Raw genomic sequence first — 23,952 nt, 5'->3', positions numbered from 1 at the left:
ACTCGATCCCACTGTCTATGTTATTGATGAAGATATTAAACAGTACTGGTCCTAATATGGATCCCTGAGGGACACCACTCATAACTGATCTCCATCTGGACATTGAGCCTGTTGACCACTACTTTCTGGATGTGACCATCCAGCCAGTTCCTTATGCACCAAGCAGTCCACCCATCAAATCCATATCTCTCCAATTTAGAAAGAAGGATGTTGGGGGGGACCATGTCAAAGGCCTTACAGGAGTCCAGATAGATGAAATCTGCAGCTCTTCCCTTGTCCACTGATGTAGTTACTCCATTATAGAAGGCCACTAGGTTGATCAGGCAAGACTTGCCCTTGGTCAAGCCATGCTGGCTGTCTCGAATCACCTCCCTGTTCTCCATGTGCCTTAGCGTAGCTTCTAGGAGGATCTGTTCCATGATCTTCCCAGGCACAGAGGTGAGTCTGACTCTTCTGCAGTATGGTGGTATAAACAGGAGATGTTAATTCTCACCATGCAGAACAGAGGGTGTCTAGAGCCAAGCACAAACCTGCTTGAGTGTCAGAGTTGTAGAGGTCTTTTTTGATGGATAACATAAAATAACGGTTTCTAAATCTGTTTGTGTATACAGATATTACACTGCAAGTGTGAGTGCTTAAGCAGCTCTGATTTGATTTACAGCCTTAATTTTCAATATAAGTCTTAAGATTCTTTGTTTTAATAGGTAGCAGCAATCCAAGAAGTATATCTGAGACAGAAAGAATGTGAGGATGAGCTGCTGAAAGATGAACCTGCTCTTGTTGCTGCTACAGCAGCCTTAGACACACTTAGTAGGGTAAAGATCATACAGTTTGATTTCTGCAAAAAAAAATTTGTTCATTGTTCAAGCAGTTCAAGGCTATTAAATGGTCATTCCAGTGCCAAGCTGCCAAGCACAGATTTCCATCTTCTCTGGGCAGCATGCTCCAAAGCAACAGGTTGGCAACTGCTGTACCTGACCTGGCATTACACTTCCCATCACCCTGCTTGACCAAGTTGCACTTAGGATTGCAGAGCAAGAGAAGGGCTGTGACCATCAGTATTTTCACCACATAAAATAGTTAGTAATAGTCTTCGAAGAGCTGAGAGTTGTACTGGTAATCAGAAAGCTTCTGTGGAACAAACCCACTGTCGTTGCACAATTCTATACCTGTTCCTCTGATCTTCTTTTTTCAGGTTAATCTTACAGAAATGAAAGCCTTCACCGATGCACCAATGGCTGTAATCAATGTTATCACTGCAGTGATGGTTTTACTGGCATATAAAGGGAAAGTGCTCAAAGACCAAAGCTGCAAAGCCGCAAAAGTCTTTATGGGAAAGGTAACAATCAATGGAACATCACATAATATCTGAGATGAGAGAGGAAAAGAATAGTTAAAAATGAGAGCCAGAGAAAAAGAAACTAAATCGCAACTTCATTTTCTTACAGTTTGAATTTAGGGGGATAAGACGCGACCCTACGTTGTTCTTTTCTGTGTACGTTTTATGATGAACTCTAGCCAGCCTGAGCGCCACTGGGATTTATGAATTGCAAAAATAGAAGAAATGTCAAAGGGAGAGCATTTAATGATATTTATCTCATCTCTGCCAAATTCCTCAAGTGAATCGTAAAATCACAATATGTGGTTGCGAGGGTGAATACTTCAGGCTTTTGGCGGAAATAATATTTTTGCTTTGTACTGCATAATGTTTCCAAACCAATAAGCTAGTGCAGGATTTCATTTGTGATGAAAGTAGGAGTTAGGTTCTGATTCTCTGAAATGGAAAAGGATTGATGCACCTGAACTTCTCTTCTTGCAGGTTGATGACTTCTTACAAGCTTTAATCAACTATGATAAGGAGCATATTCCTCAGAATTGTCTGAAAGTCATCGAGGAACATTACTTGAAGGATCCAGATTTCAACCCAAATTATGTTCATACAAAATCCTTTGCAGCAGCTGGTCTCTGTGCCTGGGTCATGAATATAGTAAAATTCAATGAGGTGTATACGTGTGTGTGTGTGTATGTGTGTGTATATATATATATGTGTATATATATATATATATATCTATCTCAGTTCCTCTCTTGACTAGCCCTGATAGGGGGGAATTTCTGTTGTTGAAGTTTTTTATTATTTTGGTAAGCTCAGCTTGGTGTTCTGGGGAGAATGTAACAGCAACCACAGGTAAAGTGGGAAGTATTCAGTGCTTAACAGTACATACGCATGTATTTATTTGTAGTAGAATACGGTAAAAAAGATGTGGCTGTCCCAGACTTCTCAATTGCCATTATGATGCAACAGTTGGGAAATACTTTTCTCCAGATGTATATGTTTCACTTGAAATGTCCATCTGAGTCTGGCTGTCTGGAGTGTAAGACAGATCTTATCACTTACAAGTCCCTGGAGCACCTGGTAGCAGGATTCCTCCATTCATCCTAGTATTGTAGCATGTTATCATTTAACTCCAAAATAGTGAAACACTAATCAATTTTAGTTGAAATCTAATCAAGCTTAATGCCTGTCTGATTTCCATCTGTATTCTAAAACCATGAAAGTGATACATATAAATTAATTTTAGCTGGAGAGTAGACCCACTAAGGATACGTTCAGTTCTGCTTAAAATATCCTTATATAGGCTGTAATCTAATCTCCTGTAGTCTTGAAGTCAAGAATGAAAGAAATCTCCACATGTCTCACTATTTTCTAGAAGGATGGTTCTAAAGCAAATATATGTAATGAGAGACTATTAGGATTATCTGAAAGTCTTTCATCAGGAGACATTTGTAATTTTTGTAATGAATGTGAGACCAACTTGTTGTCTAATGTACCTATGTTGTATGTCTTTTTCAAGGTGTATTGTGAGGTAGAACCAAAATGTGTGTTGGCCCAGGCAAATGCTGAATTAACAGCAGCTACAGAAAAACTAGAAGCCATCAGGAAAAAGCTTCTTGTAAGTACTGCTTGATCAATGAGCATATTCTCTAATATCTTGAGCCCACTTAATTTTATTAGTTTTGTTTTATCTATTTATTTAATTTTGTTAATTTATTTTATTCTTATTGATTTTATTACTTCCTAGTTCAAGTATTAAAGGTATGTTTTCATTAGTGATTATCACTATTTTCCCCACAAACCTACTGAAGAATATTCCATAGTCTGGGTGGTAGCACATGAAGCTGTTTATCAGAAATAACTGAATTTCCTCAAAGCCATCTAGGCATGTTATAACCAATAGATTATTAAACTGAAATGAGAGTTGATATAAATAACTGGTTGTGATTTTTACAAGGAATATATGCCAAGTGTTTTATTGAGTAATGACTTATTGGAATATAGGAATAACTTCCAGAAAGGACTTTGGAAGGTCATGCTCGTGTGTGTTTACATTTGTCACTAAACTTATCATAAAAATTACATCAAACCTCCTTTGATTTTTTGAAAGACCTCCAAACACATATAGATGTACATGCGCATAGAAGTGGAAACTTTGATTAGTCTTTAAATGACAAATGTCTTGTGAGTTAATGATTGAATCGAAGACCGCATTTACCACCAAGTACCTACTGAACTTTTGAGAGGGATTACTTGTTGTTTATTAAGTATTCATTCAATGGAGCAACCGCAACACAAAGTGCTCTTGAAACAGACAAAGATATGTCGTGGTACCTTGTGTGATGGTGGGTGGAAGGAGTTTCTCTGCTGCAAGCTAATTACCCTTAGTTAGCAAAGGCGGCTTCAAATAGTTCAAAAGATACAGCATTAATTAGGTTTAGAAGGGTGTGACTTGGCTTAAGACTTCTTTTGTTGACAATATTTAGATCTGAAATCTCACAACTTAAGATATCAAGCAATAAATGAAGGCTGAACAAATCTGTAATGTGGGGATTATTTTCACTGTTTTTTCTTAAGTTAACAATTTAAGAGAATGAGCAAGATTCACTTTTACTGAAACTCTTAGAAATCTGTGAGTTATGGTATCTGAGAATTTCATTCTTTATTTCATCAATTTCCCGTTTTTCCTCCTGCTATTGTAGTATCTGTTTTTTTCTTTTTCTGAAGGAGATGCAGATATAATGGGTAAACAAAGATAGCTTTTACCATCTCTCTTCCTCTTCTGGCCCCTCTGCCACCCACCCCAAAAATCCCATCAGCTGCTACAGCATGTATTTTGGCTCCATATGATACAGCCTTAGCTTTGTGACCTTGGAGTTGCCCATTCAGATCAAAGTGCATCTTCCCTAGTGAAGCTTGTATTTACACTAAAAGATAGCTTTACTGAAGAATCATGTTTTTTATTTCACACATCTATACTGATGTATGTTTATTACGTGCAAATACTTTTTGGTCAAAAATAGCCTTTTAATGTTTTTTTGGTTTTTGGTGTTTCTTTTTTTTAATGCATGGCAATCACTCCTGAAACTCATGGAATTTTATTATTTTAATGTGTTGCTCAGAGAAGAGCACTAATGCATCTCTGTTCCTTGCCTGACAGTATCTCAAAGAACCTTTTCCTGGTTCAGGTGATCTTGCAGTTCAGTAAGCCTCCAACTTTGAATCTTGTTCTGTCTTTTTATATTTATTTACTTTCCCTTTCATTTCCTCATGAATTTTTCTGGAGGTGGTTAGCAGCAGTTTTTATCTCAGCTATGCTTAGTTCCTAGTAGGAAGAATTCTGCACCACAGACAAAGTTGCAGTTTCCTCTGCAGTTAGCTGTTTCCTGTGTTAGGCCAACAGTTGTCACCTTGTCATTCAATATGAATATTTTTCCTAACCATTTTATAAAATCCATACTGCATGTTCAACCGGGCTTCCTTTTACAAGGTGGGAGGATACAGTTAAAACTATTATTTTTATAACTGATTCATACCATAGCTGATCAACCTGATGAAATTTTTTAAGGAGCTGTAGCTGTAATTTTTGATTCTCCAGTAGGTATTACTCATAGCAATAATAAGCTCCAGAGCTCACGAGGTTGTTGAATGGAGAACATTATAGCTGGTGAAATTCACTGCTGATAAATGCAAAATAATACATATTGGAATGAAAAATTTGAACTTTTTATGAATACTTCTTGATTATTGTTTATTTATTAGCAGCTTAGGGAAGAAGACCTGGGGTTGATTGTGTATAATTCAAAGAAAACTTTGAAGTTAGCCCTGTTTTGAGCTGAGAGTTGGACTGGATGACCTCCAAAGCTCCTTCTAGCCTATACTATCTCATGATTCCAAAAATAAAGCAGAATTTGGTTCATCCAGTAATATTTTACAAGAAGATGAACTTCAGTAGAAGAGTAGAAAGGAAATACTTGTCTATTCAGTGTATATATTATATATGCTAAAATGTATTTGTAACACTTAAGAGAGTGTTGTAATGATATAGTAAAAACTGCTGCACACAACTCACTCAGGAAAACTTGCTTTTGGCAACTGAGCTGTGACTCAGTCCAAAAATTTGAAGATGTCAAAAGGGATTCAATTTTTATATATGAAGAAACTTGAAAAATTTATGTACTTCCATAATTCATGTCTTAATCCATAATTTAATTACTGAGGATTATTGGTGGAATTTTATTCTGAAGGCGTATTATTCCTCTTGGACATTCCTGTGTTTGCTTCTCATGGTCCACATGTTGCATGTCATCTCGCAGGAAGAACGTACAGTCACCGTTTTTAAGTATTCTTCTATGCAGCCTCCAAATATTTCACTTCAGAAGCTTCAGTTACAGTGCAATTCTTTGCACAGGCCAATGGAAAACATTCATTCAAACGTCTTGCAAATTCCAGCTAGCAACACGTTTCTCATCTAATTTGTCATGCTTTTTTCCGTATGTGAGGTGATTGAAGTTATTTCCATGAACTACTTACCTGTATATATGCTGTATCCAAATGAGGTATACTGTGCATAAACTTACGTACACTTGGACTAACGTTGGTTTATGTACCTATTGTACTCATAGAAAGGAAGGAATGTAATTTCTTATTCACTGAGAGGATTGAAAATGTTATTTAAAGAAAAGATTTGAAAATGATTGAAGTAACCTAGTTTTAATTACATGTTTAACTTATGTCTTATCTAATAACTGTGTGGCAGACTGGAAATTATCAAAGTGTCAATAAAAGTGTAGTGCATAACATGAAGACGTGTGTATAAAAGCCATTGATAGTTTTCCCAGGACTGGCAACTAGGAGGAAAAAAAAAAAAAGCTGCAAGTTAGCATGCACCAGGGCTTCAAATAATCTAGGAATCTTAGAAGGGAGTTTAAGTTTCCAGCATTAGAACAAGTTGGGGATGTGACACCCACTTTATAAAATGTTAATCCAAGAAGTTTCAACTATAGAAAACTGTATGGCTGAGAGATGTGTTTTCTCTGGTTCTAAGTGACCATTTTCCTACCTGTGAAATGTTAGAGGATGATGAGAGGTTGAGTTCATTAGTAAGGTTCAGTAGGTGGAATGAGCTCTGTAGATTGGTGGGTACAGAACAGGATCCTTTCCTGTCTTTGTACTTTTGCTTTTTAACAGAATTTACACTCACTAATTCCATGAAATCCACCACTTTTCTTGTTTTTTTTTTTAACCATAGTTACAGCTGACATTTCACAGAGCCTCTGCTTAGCTTTCTGGGCTCAGCCTTTTTCTCCACATAAACATGCACAACATGGTCAACAGTGAACAACTTTGTCTGTAGATTTTCATCCCTATTCAATGATCCTGAACTGCACTGTTCAATCTTACATTTAAAATCAGCTTGACTTCCTCAGCTGGAAACTTGTATCCATCCACGTATTAAAGTACCTGATGTTCAACATGATGTCCCATGGGGAGGACTGTTATGTACAACAGTAGCATTAACCAGGATTAGCTGATTAAAAGACACAAATTCAGAGTGAAACATTGACTTTTTGCTGGCATCCATTTTTAGAGTTAGAATGAAGTGCTGTATAAGTATTCACCAGTTGTCTTCCACTTTTCCAGAGAGTTTTACATCTAGCCAAGTTTCATCAGCTCCAGTTTTCCAACCATGGTAACTTCTCGATCTGCTTCATTTAATGTTTGCATTCAGTATTTTGTAATGTGCACCCCTGCCCTATGCAACTTGTTCCAGCTGGCACATGTCAGACCTTTTAAAGGTATGATTCACTGCGTAAGGGAGTCTGTGAAATGGGTATAAAGAGAAGGCAAACTTGTATTTCTTCTGAAAAAAAAAATGAACAATTCAGGCACTCCTCAGTGACAAGTACATAGATTTTATTTACCTTAGCTGCTGATAACCCATTGTAGCCCATCAGGCTGTAGAAAGCTCTTATTCCTTACTTGAGTTGTATGCATGCATAGTCTGTAAAAGCAAGAATTCCTCTGATGCTGAAGGAAGGTCACTCTCGATAGATGGACATTCTTCTATCTCTCTCTATCTGGGCTGCCTGCTGACTGTATCCAGTCTGCAGGAAGTTTTCACCTCACCCACCACCTCTTCTTTGGGAGTAGTAGTAGTGCTGTGCAGCCCTATCAGTCATCCTCTGAATAGCCGAATTTCTTATAAGCTTGCACAAGGCCAGTATGTAGAGCCCACAAGAAGGAGGTACTCTACCGGTGCAAATTCATCTGAATCTGCATGGAATTAAGCAGTACAGAGGAGAGAGATATTTTTTTATGTCATTTATGAATGCTAGCCTTTCAGTAGTCCTTTCTATTCTGAAGCTAAACAAATTCAGTAAGAACAATGAGGCAGTTAGTCTTCTGTCTAATCTCTTCTAAATGCCTTTAAAGTGGCACTAGTGTTTTTCTTATCATTATCCAGGCATCAATCCACACATTCAGTTGCCCCCTATCCTTCAGTTCATTTCTTGCCCTTTTCCCTTCTGGTCATTGATTTGCCTGTCTCTTTCCCATCTTCCTCTATCCAATTTTCTAAAGAATAGTCTTGAAGGCAGAGTATCAGTTGTTAGTGATCTCTTCTCCTGAACTCATGGATGTTCTGTGCTCCCTGACTCATAATTCAACTTCTTTCTGTTGCCAAAGAGAGAGAGGAGAGTTGTACGTATTTTTCAAATGGAAGTTTTTGTGGCCAGCAATTCTCAGTGACGATAATTGGTGCAGCTGTTAGTAATCAATAATACATATTCAGCCTAGACAGCACCAACTAACCTCCTTTCATTTTTCGCAGCTTCCAGAATATATCTTTAAATGAGAAATGACGAGGGGATCAAGTGCACCCTCAGTAAGTTTGCAGATGACACCAAGTTGGGAGCCAGGGTTGACCTGCTTAAGGGTAGGAAGGCTCTACCGAGGGATCTGGACAGGCTGGATCAATGGGCTGAGGCCAATTGTATGAGGTTCAACAAGGCCGAGTGCCGGGTCCTGCTCTTGGGTCACAACAACCCCATGCAGTGCTACAGGCTTGGGGAAGAGTGGCTGGAAAGCTGTCTGGCGGAAAAGGACCTGGGGGTGTTGGTCAACAGCCGGCTGAATATGAGCCAGCAGTGTGCCCAGGTGGCCAAGGAGGCCAATAGAATCCTGGCTTGCATCAGACATAGTGTGGCCAGCAGGACTAGGGAAGTGATCATTCCCCTGCACTTGGCACTGGTCACAGCTCAAATCCTGTGTTCAGTTTTGGGTCCCTCTCTACAAGAAAGACATTGAGGTGCTGGAGCGTGTCCAGAGAAGGGCAACGAAGCTGGTGAAGGGTCTAGAGAACAAGGCCTGTGAGGAGCAGCTGAGGGAACTGGGGTTGTTTAGCTTGGAGAAAAGGAGGCTGAGGGGACACCTTATTGCTCTCTACAACTACCTGAAAGGAGGTTGTAGCAAGGTGGGTGGTGGTCTCTTTTCCTAGGTAACAAGTGATAGGACAAGAGGAAACAGCCTCAAGTTGTGCCAGGGGAGGTTTAGACTGGATATTGGGAAAAATTTCTTCACCAAAAGGATTGTCAAGCATTGGAACATGCTGCCCAGGGAAGTGTTTAAGCCACCATCCCTGGGGGTATTTAAAAGATGTGTAGATGTGGTGCTTAGGGACATGGTTTAGTGGTGGACTCAGCAGTGCTAGGTTAATGGTTGTACTTGATGATCTTAAAGGTCTTTTCCAACCTAAATGATTCTATGGGCACTATTGTAATGAATATTGTCACAGTAATTTTTTTAATGTCAAATATATACAGACTGGTACTAATACTAATACAGTATGTCTCTTTAAACATTTACAATGTTTTGAAGATGATTTAAAAAAATACTCTGTGGATGGTGATGCTTACTGAGCATTTCGTGCATGTTAAAGAAGTTTTAATATATGAACACACACATTTGTCCATCCAGTCAAACAATTGCTATATATTTACAGTAAATGGAAAGAAGAGCAGGTTATGAAATAGAAAAAAAGGATTGTTTCTTCACAAGCAAAATTATTTTTTAAGTATTTTGTGTGAAATTAAATCAGATTCCTATCCTTAAAGAGACTACAGTTATCTGCTAAAAATATTTGTGAAAATTATGATTTTATGTTCACATATATATATATTAAAATAAGTATGCCTATAATATGCAGGAAAAAAAAAAGAAGGAAAGGTAGTATGTTTATTAGTGTAAAGGCTAAAAAGTTGGACCAAGTTCATCCTTTCGGCAGATATGGTGCAATTTTTATTATTTATCATTAAAATCATTATTATTAACATATGAGAGCACTTAAATACAGTGAAAATACACTTTGTTCCTGAAAAGGATTATACAAGGACACAGTCCAGCAGGCTTGCTATGGAGAGTAATGGTTCTCTGCTGTGATTTGTGGAGCATAGTTCCCTGTCACTAACTTTCTCAATAACAAGTGTTTTTAAAACACTTGACTTATCCCATAGAATTTAGAGTACTGGGATATAAAATGCAATATGTAATCCTGCTGTTGCTAGACTTATACTTTATTTATGTTCTATCCTATGAAAGAATGACAAAAGGGAATGGCGTGCTTTGTAGTGACAACTTTCCTATTCAAAAGTCATGAGATAGGAAGCGCTCTGATAAAGGAGACTATTATGTACCAAAAAAACCCCCACAGAGATTTTGGGTCATTCCTTACTCTTTGTCTCGCTGCAGAAGAATGTTCTTGCCATCTTTACTACCTGAGCCTTTGATGGATGAGTGTATTTGAACTATGATCAGATCTATGTTATCATGCAGGCAAACTTGAGATGGCTAGAAATAAGTCTTCCTTGAAAAAAAAGAGAGAGTAGAGAACTGTTTCTCTGTTCATTCTTCTTATGCCTTGCATGCTAGGCTGATGAAATTTTACTTATAGCCCATCTCTGCGAGATGCCCTCATTGAGCAAAGCCCTCATTAGTCTCTCAGTTTAAGATCCATCACCATTAAAAAGTGGATTGGCTGCCTCATTATCCCCAAGAAATCAAGCCAACCTTCTTTATTAAGCTCTGAGTTGTAATTTCATCTTTCCCCTTTGCCAATTAATTTCCTATTTTTAACTTATATATTATTTTTACATTTCCTGATTGCACACCACCAGTTCAAGCACTAAACTTGGCAGATGACATCTAAATCTTTGATCCTGCAAAACTACCAAGCTTTTGTGGAGGTATGCACTCCTTGCTCCTGTTGGGGTTCTTCCATTAAACCTGAAATAGGAAAATTTTATTCTAAAGTGGAACTCACTGTTGTTAGTGCTGTAGTTACTCTAGAGAAACAAAACCGTTTCAGACAACTTGCCTGCTGTAACCTCTGTTGTCTTGCCTTGTCTTTTCATTTTTACAGAATGGTCTTTCAAGCCCTGTTCTTGTATTCAACTTTTGCCTCACCTGATTATTTGTAAAAATAGTACTTTTCAAGGTGTTAACCTCTTAGCTTTTATCACTCAGCTATCTGATTTTTTTAAAACCTTTCTTTTCATTAGTTCCTCTTAGTTTGCTGAGGTGCAGAGGATTCTCTTTTTTTCTGACAGAGTGGGAAAGAATGTGTTTTTCTTCCTGATGAAAGGGAAAACTGAGATAAACGCATTGTGGGTGGGTTTCCTCTTTTTGATTCTTTTTGATGAACAAATGCAGTAGTATGGAGTTTTTACTTTTACAACCAAAAGAAACTTGTGATTTCACCCTCCCCCCTGCCCCATTTTGTTGACTACCTATTCCTGACTGATAATTACTGTATTTCTTAGACTTTTTCAGAAAGACAGGGTGTCGTATCTTCAAAAACAATAACAAGATAGTTCCTCATCCAAGCATCTTTCAGCTGTTTTAGTTAAGTAGGCATTAACAGAAACAATTTTAGTTATTTTATCTAAAAATCCCATGTCATCCTAGCTGCTCCATTAAGAGAATTTGGAAAAAATGCTGCAGCTCAGTAAATTACCAGTTATATGGCAGGAGTGATGGAGACTGATGAAAATAAAGGGTCTGAGCAATCTAAGACAGGGAATTTGCAGGGGCTTACTGGGTATGGGCAGTGGCTGCTACTGAGTTGATGTACATTTAGTATGAAATCCCCAAAAGCAGGGAGAGGGCGTATTGCTGCCTTTTGAGCAGAGTGCATACAAGTGCAAGTGTGGTTAAAGAACTTTGGTGAAGGTGTGGATCAGCATGCAGGAGATCTACTTGTTTTCTGCCACTAGCAAAACCATCCTGTCTGCCCAAGAGCAAATGGCTGGATCTTCTTATGCCACCAGTCTCACATACAAAATGAAAATAGTAATTCTGTTCTTGCATTTTTTTCTCTGTAACAATTTTAAATGCTCCAGAATGCATAGAACGTAGTTACAATGTCCTAGGATGTTTATTACTGAATCTAGCACAAGAAACTTGCCCTTTTGCCTTGGGACCTCCGGATCTGGCCATTGCAATACAGGCCGTTGTCATCAAGGGGAAACATTTCTCCTCCTATTATTATCTCCAAGCACCTGATCTCCACCATTTAAATGGATATTTGGTAAGGGATTCTAATGATGGGTTTTCTTCTAAATTGTTGTTAGTTAGCATACTTATGTTTTGCCAGGAGCTGTAGAAAGAATGTAGGATACAACAAAACCTTTCCTTTAAAGTTTGTAACCTTCAGACTTAAAGGTACTGTTTACAATTATTGTCATTAAAATATATTATTTAAAATAAAAAAAATTTAAAAACAACAGAGAAAAACCCCCCAAAGCTTAAGCTATAATATTTACCCATCCCTTTTCTGCATAGGTTCTGGACAGCAATCTGCATAAGCTCACAGCTTCACTCAAGAAAGCGGTCACAGAGAAAGTCTGATGTCGAGATGATGTGAACCAAACAAAACTATTGAGCTGGCCAACAGGTTGGTCAAGGGACTTGAGGTAAGAAGATTTTGCCTGAATGTTCATCCTAGTTTGAGTTTTGAAATATTTGAAATGTTTTGTTGAGCATGAGGTTAAACTTAAATTTTTGAGGATTGCGTGGGGGGAAAAAGGCTGGGGTGGGACAAGCAACAAGATGACCCTTCTTAGAAATCATTTAAATGAAGAAAAAAACCAAAACCAAACCCACCAATAAACCCATAATAAAATCCTGAGAAGTAAAATGTGCTGCACCACAACTGCATTTCCTAGAAGTCATGTATTGCTGAGCTACTGATATTGGCAGGATCACTAGAGAGAAGTCTTGATAACTAAGTTACCACATTTATACACAACTGTGAACACGTTGTGACAGCCTGGGCAGCCTCTAGTTAATGAGCAGAAAGACTGAATAATCCTCTAGGTCAGGATGGAGTTGCCCTGCATCTGCCCCCGTTGCACTTTAGATTGCAAATAAGTGGAAGGTACCAATCAGATATTTGCTGTTTGCTTTTGGTTTTTTCCTTTTGCAGAAACTATTAATTTTTAAATAAGAATGAAATGTATTTATGTTAAAATTATATATATTTCACTGTGGTTATTAGCTTTTTTGCAGACAAACATCATTAAAGCTAACACATGCCTATTTAACGGTCAGTAAACATTCAAGTCGGCCACAGCGTTGCTGTGCAGTCTCTCCTAGGTCTTTATAGAAATCGTGCTGTCTCAATCGTGATCTAGAATTTTAACCATTCCTTTTTAACAAATAAGTGTAAATAACAGGAAATATAAAGTACAAAGAATATTTACACTATTATGTGAGTTCCCAAGGCAGTCTGAATAAATATTTTAAGTTGGATTTCATAAAACCCCTGTGACCTTTCTTTCTAAGATCAGAGAGTGAATACTTTTGTTTCTGCGAATCTCTCAGCAGAGGCTGGCAATCAAAATTAAATCAGTTTGGAAAAAAAATATTGTAAGAGTATAAAACTAATTAAAAAAACCCCAAAACAGTGCAATTAAAGCAGATCCATTTTTGATACCTGATTCTGAAATTAATATGCCTGGAAATGTAAAATATGTAAATAATCCTTCCTTTGGTAGAAAAACAGTAACATCAATGTTACTATGTGCATATGAAAATTTTTCATTGCCCCAGGACACCTGAGATGGTCACCGTTGGCCTGACCCTGCAGACCTCCAAAACCTTTGGAAGCTCTGTGGAAGCAAATGGCCTTTGCCCATAGGTAGTCTCCAAGTCTTGGATTTGAAGGTTTATACATAGTTAAAAGAAGTTTTTCTCCAAGATTTGAGTTTTTATTAGTGATCTTATTGTGTAAGTTAAGGAGGAAAATATTTGAAAGGATTAATTGAGAACGTCAAGTCTTTTCCCCTGAGAATAAATTCTTTTTGACTAGAACAGGAGACAGTTAACTTCTGAAAAGCATCAAGACTGATGATTTTGTCTATATAGCATTGACCTGGAAGCTCAGCCATTCAGACTAATAAATCAGGCAATTTATATTTAATCATTAACTAACTCCCGAGCTGAACAGCTGTTCAAAATTAGAAATGGGTCACCCCAGCCAGGATGACATTACAGGCAATCTATAATGCATTAGAATAAAATTATAGTGATTTTTAACTGTCTGGAAATTTATTACGCTGCATGTTCCAACTCTTAAACCCTTGTTAGCCAATGTCACTAGTGATTTATGGTGCTTGGGTGGTATGGTAAAATTACTGAAGATTTAAATAGACAATCATTCTATGTTTAGTAAATCTTCAAATTTCAAAGCTACTTTGGAGAATGAGCTGGGTGCTCTTTATTGTTTATGACTTACCAGTCAGTGACAACAAGAGGAGAGAATGGATAAATCGAAAAGCCCTCTTGTAAATTAATGGATTTATTGTCTTGTTGCCTTCAGCTGATGGTTTAAAGAAGAATCCAATTACTTCTGTAGGCAAAAATGGATGTCTAAAATACTTCAAAACAAAACTGCTACATTACAAAGATTGCTGTTAGTGCTTTCAGCAGGAATAGTCCTTTTAGTTGTCATTTGTTGGGCATCTCTTATGAATGTAACTGGGGTTTAGGAGGCCTTCCCACACTGAGTTCCTGCGTTTACACTGTGAAACATTTAAACACTAACTCTTTTAAGCACGGTACTTTGATTAAAGATACTTCCATTTTCTTAGTGGATATTTTATATTCCTATTTTATAACAAAAGAGTTTGAGTCTTCTGTTATCGTAGAATTCTATGTCTGTCTATGCAGCATAGGATGCTTAACCATTTCAGTAAGTGTTACTGAGTGTTCTGAAAAATACAGATGGAAAATACTTCATGAATCTCAAATTTAACAATTGTTTTGTTACTTTGGTTTTGTACACATAGAAATTTATTTTTAAAATGAGTGTTGTTATTTGAGATTGATTTTGTACATTTTTAAGGCTTTCAAGAATGAGCACATCTAAAAGTAATCTTTTCAGCCTTCAAGCAACTAGCACTAGCAAAATGCAAGCATTTTACATGAAATTATTTGAAGTATGGAGGATACTTTCTATTCAGTGATTTTCATTGATTTTGATTACATCATGTAAAGAACCGGAAAAATATGTTTTGATTACTGTCATTGCTCTGAAAAATAAATGTACGGACAGTGGGTAAAGGACTGTCCTTATAAGTTTTTCAGCAGTGTGCTTTCCTTCTTTCATGCTGGTCCTTTCTTTGCTTCAGTCCCTCTGCTCATTGCAGAATGATTTCCTGAGGTTCCCCTGATGCAAGTGAACAAACTGTGAAACAATTTTTATTTTATCCTGACTATTTCAAACAGTGCAAACAAGGAAGAAAGGTTATGGCAGTCTATTCCAATTTTACATCTAGAATTTAATCAGTTTGAAGATTAGTCTAATGGATGATCAATTTTTACCTTCCTTTCCGTGCTGAAACTATTTGAGCATACATTCGTGCATACGATCATTCCTTTGCTGAGAACTGTGTACACAGAACAATCAAAGTATAATGTGCCAAATACTGCTAGTTTGGTTTTTACACCATGTCATAAAGTCCAATTGAAAAGATAATGATTTGATCCATATCTTAAACATTAACTTTCTTTAAAGAAGTGTGCTGGTTTTGGCTGGAGTAGACTTAATTTTCTTCACAGTAGCGAATAGGGGGCTATGTTTTGGATTTGTGCTGGAAACAGTGTTGATAACACAGGGATGTTTTTGTTGCTGCTGAGCAGTGCTTACACGGAGCCAAGGCCTTTTCTGCTTCTCACCCCACCCCACCAGCGAGGAGGCTGGAGGGGCACAAGAAGCTGGGAGGGGACACAGCCAGGACAGCTGACCCAAATTGGCCAAAGGGATATCCCAGACCATATGAGGTCACACTCAGCATATAAAGCTGGGGGAAGAAGAAGGAAGAGGAGGGAACATGTTCGGAGTGATGGCATTTGTCTCCCCAAGTAATCATTATACATGATGGAGCCCTGTTTTCCTGGAGATGGCTGAACACCTGCCTGCCGATGGGAAGTGGTGAATGAATTCCTTGTTTTGCTTTGCTTGTGTGTGGGGCTTTTGCTTTACCTATTAAACTGTCTTTATCTCAACCCGTGAGTTTTCTCACTTTTCTGCTTCTTTCCCCCATCCCACTGTGGGGGGAGTGAGTGACTGGCTGCATGGTGCTTAGTTGCCAGCTGGGGTTAAACCATGACAAGAAGATACTTTCATTTCTCTGAAATTCTTTAGTCACCAATTCAACTTTTTAAATAGACAGTGGGCTGTCTTTACAACATAACTGGAATAAAATAACATCTTTCCCTATAGCTACTAATCAGAAATCATCAATATCTGAGACTGTTCCTGACTATTCATCAAAAATATCCCAGAGTAAGTGTGGCTAAGATGAACTCTGCAAAGTGGACAAGGGATTCCAGAAATAGGGGCGCTCGGGGCAGGGGAATGAAGAAAACAATTTCTAGAGCTAAACTTTGACAGAATCATTGAGGCTGGAAGGAACCTTCTAAGATCATCTAGTCCACCCCCACTGATCAAACTGGGTTGGTTAGACCAGATTGCCCAGGACCACGTACCATCGGGTTTTGAATATCTTGCAGGATGGAAACTCCACAACCTCTCTGGGCAACCTTTGTGTTTGACCACCGTTGTCTTCCCTTCTGTGGAAATTCCAAATCATTACAGCTCTTAACTCAGTGAAATTTCTGTAGCTAGAAGGTAAAACAAGCCAGACAAGTAAGAGGAAAAAAGCCTGCAACTCTTCTGCTTTGCCTCTTCCATTGGAAAAAAAGCATGAGAAAAAAGTAAAAGTCGCATTTTTGTTGAGGTTGAAACAGCTTTTTCTCCTTCCTTTTTTTTTTTTCTTCTAATATTCTTGTTTCCTTGCCTTTTCTGAATCCTGCTGGAAATTCTTACACTTTGCACAAGGCAGTAGTATGCCAGATGCTGTCAGTATTACTGTGTGTCTGCCATACTGTATCTGATCTAGACAAAAGCACTGATTACTGAAAAAAAATCAGACAGGGAAAGGACATAGAATTCTTGATGAAGAGCTCCATCCTATTTTTTTCAGCTTCAAAGGCTTCAAATCATCACCAGAGAGTATGGATTTTTTCCAGCCTTGCAGTCTTAGGAAGCGTATCTCTTGCTGACAGAGTACCTTTCCTGTTGTACTTTTGTGCGCTTCTGGTTTTTAATGTGGAGGTTAAACATTCTGTCACTTCCAAGTTGTTCAAGAGATAACATTTTCTAATTTTGCTTTGCAGTCTGAAAACATGCATTGGAGCCAGTCTGTCAAAGACCTCAAAGTACAAAAGAAAACTTTATGCTGTGACATCTTATTAACAGCAGCATTTGTGTCTTACTTTGGACCCTTCACAAAACAGTACTGCCAGGAACTGATGGAACGTTTCTGGATTCCTTTTCTAAAGTCACAAAAGGTAAAATTTACTGTACAAAATGGGAGTCGCCAGTGAAGAGTCTGTTTTGTTAAAGTTGCTGTCTTTAAAAAATTTGAAGTACAGATCTGTATTTAAAAGTGGCTCTTTGCAGGAATTTGTTTTCCAGTATATATATATATATGCATATATATGTGCACACATACACACACACATACTTTCCTCAGATTGCACACACATTTTGAGAGGAATGGGAGAGAGAGGTTAAGTTCTCTTTGGCAAAAGAAAATCCCTTCCCTTTCCAATTCTCAGTGCCAAAGTCTGTCCTTTGTGACACCTGTGTAACAGCAAATGCTATAAATACTGATAGAGCTGTATAGAGAGACCTATTCTGCTTAGCTTTACAGCTCCAGGAAGACCCTGTAGTTATGATAATCCCCATTTCTCTGTACATGGAGGAAACAGTGATAGTACTCAATAAATGCCTAGAGGCGTAGAGTTGTCTCTGCTTTCTTCAGCAGAGAAGAAGCAGAGACAGCAGAAAGAAAGCTTTCTTCATCCTTCCTTGTGAAGGTTTGGACTGTTCCTTTCTTCCTTACTGCTGAAAATGCTCCTCACTTCTTCCTACTTGTTTCCTATTTCTCATGTGCCACAAATGACAGCATTATATCACGATTAATGTAGTTTATTCTCTGAAATATGTGACATATGGAACTCCTACCACATTTTAAATCAGAAAGCTAAGGCACAGTGGGCGAGCTGAGTTGCCTGAGGACACTCTGGAAACACAGTTAAAGCCAAATCCAAGCTTCCCAAGGTCAGCACTCAGAACTGTGGGGGTATCTTTTTCTAGACATTTGCTTTGTGTAAGAGTTTAATGATCACTAATTTGTGTGGAGCTTTGTTTTGCCTGGAACATCTCCCTGTCCTTTTCTACCAAAAATTTGTCTGCAGATAAAGTTCTTTCTCAAAAACCTTCTTCTCCCTTGCAGCCTAATGCTAATAGGTAGAAAAAATTACACCTGTATATTTGTTTTCAGTAGCAGGACCCTGGAAATAAATGTCATTCTTAACTCTTTTAAGAATCCTCTGAAATGGATTGAACATTTTTATAAATAAAAATAATCCATACTGTTACTTTTTAAGATGCTTTCACTGAACAGCAGTGAGATAAAATACCTCATTTCAGTTTTGATTGTTTTCCTGCAAGTGGAGAAGTGTGGAAAAGAGGAGAGAAATGCATTTGGGAAGTGATGTTAAAAATAGATGTTTATTAATAGTCCTCTTTAGAAAGAAAAACAAGTAGTTCTATGCTATGAAGTTATCAGCTTTGTGCAGATACTGGGACAATAGAAGTATCTATATATTAAAATAGTTTTCTTGCATTGTGTGAAAATTTGTATTGGAAGCCCTGAAAACAGCCCAATGCTGGTGTTTTCCACAAGGAAGTACTTCAGCTCATGGAAATGATTGTATTGCTTGCCTTACAGTCCAGAGATAAAACAAATCATATTTTCAGTCTTCTGGTATATTTAGATAAATGTGTTACACATGGGAGATAAATATGTTGCATGCTTGCAGAGGGGAGTATATGCCTGTTGGTCCTTTTGTGCTTGTATTTTCAGCAAGTTCATCAAAAGTTATGTTTATTTTGGGCTCTGTGATTAGAATCGGGGGTTAGAAAATTTAAGGTGGTATGTATTTGTAATATTGCGGTCACTATGACATTGTGCCACAGAAACTGCACTAGAGGTATGGTGCCATTCTTATTAATGCTAATAATTGTGCAAATTTGGCTCAACTTGAGTATATGTAATGATTTTCTTTATAAATAACCACCAGATTCACATGCTTTTTTATTTCAGTGTGCACTTTTAAAAGAATCTCCAGTCTACAAGCTAGCACTAAGGACTATACATGTCTAGGGAGGAGGAAAATTTTGATGGAAGAGTTTTCAAAACATTTCTGAATGGGATAGAAGATAGTTCAGACTAAATACTGGCAATGCTGTGCTTTCCTTTAATGTATGGGTTTAGAATTCAATCCAGAAATCACAAATAAGGAAGCCTGGGATAACGTCGTGAAGGAATTGGTGGGGGTTTGCCCTTTGCTTCAGTAAGGAAAAATTTAATTCCAAGCATCCGGTATAGATCTTCTTTTATGCTTCCACTAGGCCACTTTTTTTTTTTCCCCAAATAACTTAGTTATTCATTCGCTCTTACTCTGTCATGGTGCGTTAGGCATTTCCCTTCCCACCCATACCCGTTTGGTAAGCACTGATTTCAGATGTTCCATTTCATTTTGATTTCATCTCCTTGTAAATACCTGCAACAAGATAGTATCCAGCAAGCATGGCTGGCTGATGGCTGCTCTACTGTACGTGGAGACCGCAGCTTCCTTCTTAGCGAACAGAGGCACTCCCACGAGAGCGGTGCCACAGCTGGTGCCATGCAGGGAGCTCCAAGACTGCCTCTGCCCCTGGAGATAGTCCCGTTCTCTGGCTTCTGAGCTTGTTGACACATGGCTGAACTATATTAATAAGATACCATGGGAATCCTGTTTTTATAATTTTTGTGTGGATAAACACTGATTTATACACCGGAAATACCTGCTCAAGAGCATACATGAGCATTGAATTTGCAATATCAGTATCTGTAAACACTGAAATTTATAATATATGGTGGTTTTTTAACTTTATCAAACTATAAATATTTTTATAAATATTTCTTTTTCATAGATATGATAAACTGCTGCTCATCACATTTCCTAGTATATTCTTTTGCATCTGAAACTCCACAGGGATCCTCCTTATTTTTCTGCCTAGAAAGCTTTAATTTATATCGGCCCAGTTATCTTGTGCATTGCACTGAGTCATGTCTTGCTGCTTGGTAACCTTGCCGGATGATTATATTCCACTCTGATTCAAAGGTTCCTGTTCCTGTGACGGACAGCCTGGACCTGATTGCCACGTTGACGGATGATGCTACAATTGCGGCATGGAGTAACGAGGGACTGCCCAGTGATAGGATGTCAACAGAAAATGCCACTATTCTAACAAACTGCAAGCGCTGGCCTCTGATGATAGATCCCCAGCAACAGGGAATTAAATGGATAAAGAATAAATATGGAGCTGACCTTAAAGTCGTACATCTAGGACAGAAAGGGTATGTGCATGCTGAAGAATTGGCTTTCACATTTACTGACCTCCAGTTCCCCTAATTTTTGTAAGGGATTGGTGTTTGTTGGAATGCATTTACTTGAAGACTTGAAATATTACAACACTGCTGCTTATTTATCCATAGCATCATTTTCCATTTAAAATGGTGCTTGAGAGGGAACCTTTTTTATGCTGTTTTCAAGTGTTGAGGAGGAAATAAAGTGGAAGTTGAGGTGCACTTCTTGTGAGGGGCAAATCACTTTTTCAATAGGTAAGGTGCAAAGCCTGATGATATGACCTTACTTATACTGTACAGTTTAGTCAGCAGAACACAGCATGTGCACCTTACAGAGGGAAAGATTCAATCCAGTGTGTAGCATTCAAGGCAAAAGCTGATATCAGGTCCTTTCCTGGTAAACAAACATGTTTTTAATTCTCATTGCTATTACTGAATTATATGTAAGTTGATAGCACTTGCATGTAATTGATCTGTTCATATCTTTTCTCATGTTTACTTTGATTTAGGGAGACAACTAGGTAAGATTTAACTGCTCCATTTCAAAGGGCTATCTGAGTTTATTTTACTGAATTCCAGATATAACACACAATTACACAGCACAGTAAATGGTCACAGTAATGCCTCATTTTTTAAATAAGTGTTAATCATTTAACCTGTCTGCTCCTCTGAATAAGCTCTTTTCCCTCACCTGCCCTGATTTTTTTTAATTCTTTTTCCAAACCTCACAAATAATTATGATTTTTTCATTCGTAACCTCTAGTACCCTTCTGCGTGAAGCTGTATTGTCTGCTTACTTATCCTTCCACTATTACCTACTCTTTTCTCAGTGCTTGTTGAAACAGAGTTCTCCCAAGTCATTCAGATTCTAACCCTTCAAGAAAGTTTGTCATTTAGATGAGGATTTACCAAAAGCTATAACACAAAAACAAAATCAAAAAATATAACAAAATCTAAAAGATACATGTGCTCCCCCAACTTATCTATGTCAATTCCAGTGTGTTCAGTGTGGGGCTCTATCCTCATATTTGCTTATAAGAAAAGCCCCAGCAATATATTTTTTTATTAATATGAAGACTAGCAAGAGCATAGGTAGAAAGATGTTGAACTCAAAACTGTCAAACTCTTAACCATTGGGAAATTCTTTGTGAACAGTTTTGCATGGTTTAATCATGCTCTTTTAGAAAAACATCTCCAATTCTGTTATACAAAGGAAATCTTTCTATAACCAGCATTTATCTAATATTTGAGGGTTTGGGGTTTTTTTATTTTTCATGTTAAGTTTTCTAAAGACCATTGAAAGAGCTTTGGCTTGTGGAGAGTCTGTACTAATCGAAAACATGGGTGAATCTATTGATCCCATACTTGATCCTCTGCTTGGAAGACATACAGTTAAAAAGTGAAAGTAAGTATACTTGAGTAATCAGAATTTTTCCATGACAACTGGATCTATATTGCTTTGATTGCCACATTTTGCTTACTACTTCATAACCCTTCATGAAGTTATTTATTTCTTTTTAAAATGCAATGGCTAAAAACTGGTGATGAGTGGATATTAAAATGTTAGTATCTTCACCTGATTAGACAACAAAATTCTCCTCAATTCGCAAATTAGACTCAAAATACAATATAGACATGCATTTGAGTTTCTCAACCCAAAGTGAAAATCTTTACTTATTTTTACTTCAGAAACGGAACAAAAGAAGGATGAGGATATATTATAATTTGGCTCAAAAGAAAAAAAAAATATTTCACTTCCATGTTAGTCATCTATAGCAAAAGGAAGAGCATTGTAAATGACAGACTAGATTTGGATGTAACAATATAGTGTTTTCCAGCTGCAATATCAGCTTAAGAAAACCATGCCTCCACTTTGCAGTGTGTTGCCTTAACTGTTTGTTGAGCCACCCCATGAAACAAATCAATGAACTGGTTTAAAAAGGAAAAAAAAAAAAAAGGAAAAAAAAAATTAAGTAAGGCTGAGGAAAGATGATACAACACGGGGCAGAAAGAAGCAAGCCAGAGATGGGGACTCTTTACATCGGTATTGCTGCCAACGTCCTGTGCGTCAAACCAGTCCAGGTGGTAGTGTTCACAAATCCATCGAGGCAGATGTAGCGGTGGTGTTACTGTCTCTTCAGTTTTAGCTAGAAACCTAGCCTGCTAGCACCAAAACTCACATGCCCCATTTCTCATATGAGTGCTCCAAATATCCCAGTACAGGGACTGTTCTGAGCTCTCCCTCCCAATGAAAGGGCTACAGCTCTGACAGCCATGTGAGCTCCACTGCAGAGGTCTGTAGCTGGACATTAGAGTGGGAGATTCAAATTTGAATTGGGTAAGGCAAGGCTGAGTTAATATGTTTTCCTTGTTCTGACTCCGCAGTGGCAGGAGTGGTAGATGGTACAAGTGAGGGTAACCTTATGTTCTGACCTTTTGTGGGGAATGTCTGCAAATCTCATCTTTCATTCCCATGCCCCCTTTTTCCCTAGATTTTGAAGAATTGTTGTCAAATTTAGAAAATATTATCAAAAATCTTCCCTAAGGTCTAATTAAGATACCTTTAGATACATATTTTCAGGATGATAATAGGAAAAATAAAGGAGCTTGTACTTGGTGCAAGAGAATTTCAGTCTGTAATGTCTTCCATCACTTTTCATGAAAACTTCCAACATGATTGTTGAGTCTTCAACGCAGCTGTCAGTCTACAGAATAATGTCGATTTGCGCTTGCATGAGAGTAAACTTGGTAAACCTCATTAAATATTTCATCTGATGAACTGAAATGCCATGTTACTTCTCTGCTCAAATGTGAATTTTTTTTTTAAGCCTGAAAGTGCTCCTCTCTTCTATTCCTGTTTTCAAACAACCCACCAACAAGCTAGATTTTTCATGTTGAAGAATATGATATTTATTCTGATAAAAAGTCAGAGATACCCCTGAAGTGTTTCTGGATGGGTCTCAAATGTTACTCAAAGAGTGTTTAGAGTTCTTGCACAGTTTCAGATTGTTAAAAGAGAACATATGAAAGAAAGGTTAAATAAAATGGCATCTAGTTTTGAACAGATTACCCAAGATTTTTCTCCACCCCCCACCCCCCATTTCAGGCACTGGTGCCTGCACAGTAAATCTAAGCAATGCACAACAGCTCAAATCTCCTTGCATACATGAAGCTCCTGGAAGATGTACTCTTGCCCTGCACTGTGAGATCTTGAAATGATTCCTCTCTGTTACATTTTTCTATAGCAGTATTCGAAGTGCTTCAGAGTAAGACCATATAGCTTGCTTTTTAGAACCTGTAGTGAAGAAACTCTACTGAAAATTACAATTATACTGGCCTAAAAGAGAGATCAGAAATTGCACAGGCTAACAAGTCTTTAAGGCATGAGACAGAGGGATGTAAAACAATAGAAAGAAGTTGGATTGAAAAGGATAAGGTTCACAGCAATATAGTTTTGCATTTACTTAGCAAAGGCTTCTATGGAGCACAACAGAGCTGTATACACAGACACAAGCACAAATGTATGAAGCTATTCAAATATAGGTTCTTCTGGTGAATATTTTAAGCAGCGTTACA

The 23,952-nt window shown here is 37.8% G+C and overlaps 1 protein-coding gene across 1 annotated transcript in view; it reads left to right on the top strand.

The window, feature by feature from the left end:
• The window catches only part of DNAH11 (dynein axonemal heavy chain 11), a 166,536-nt gene that overhangs the window by 109,801 nt on the left and 32,783 nt on the right, over positions 1–23,952 (top strand). Inside the window, 8 exon segments of the mRNA XM_041122452.1 lie at positions 1,196–1,339; positions 1,820–2,002; positions 2,853–2,951; positions 12,173–12,254; positions 12,257–12,303; positions 17,072–17,245; positions 20,132–20,367; positions 21,659–21,781. Of these exon segments, the coding sequence (XP_040978386.1) occupies positions 1,196–1,339; positions 1,820–2,002; positions 2,853–2,951; positions 12,173–12,254; positions 12,257–12,303; positions 17,072–17,245; positions 20,132–20,367; positions 21,659–21,781 (1,088 nt within the window).

The sequence above is a fragment of the Aquila chrysaetos genome, chromosome 3, assembly GCF_900496995.4.
Source record: "Aquila chrysaetos chrysaetos chromosome 3, bAquChr1.4, whole genome shotgun sequence".
Taxonomy (NCBI): domain Eukaryota; kingdom Metazoa; phylum Chordata; class Aves; order Accipitriformes; family Accipitridae; genus Aquila; species Aquila chrysaetos.
This window is presented reverse-complemented; position numbering and strand designations above follow the sequence as displayed.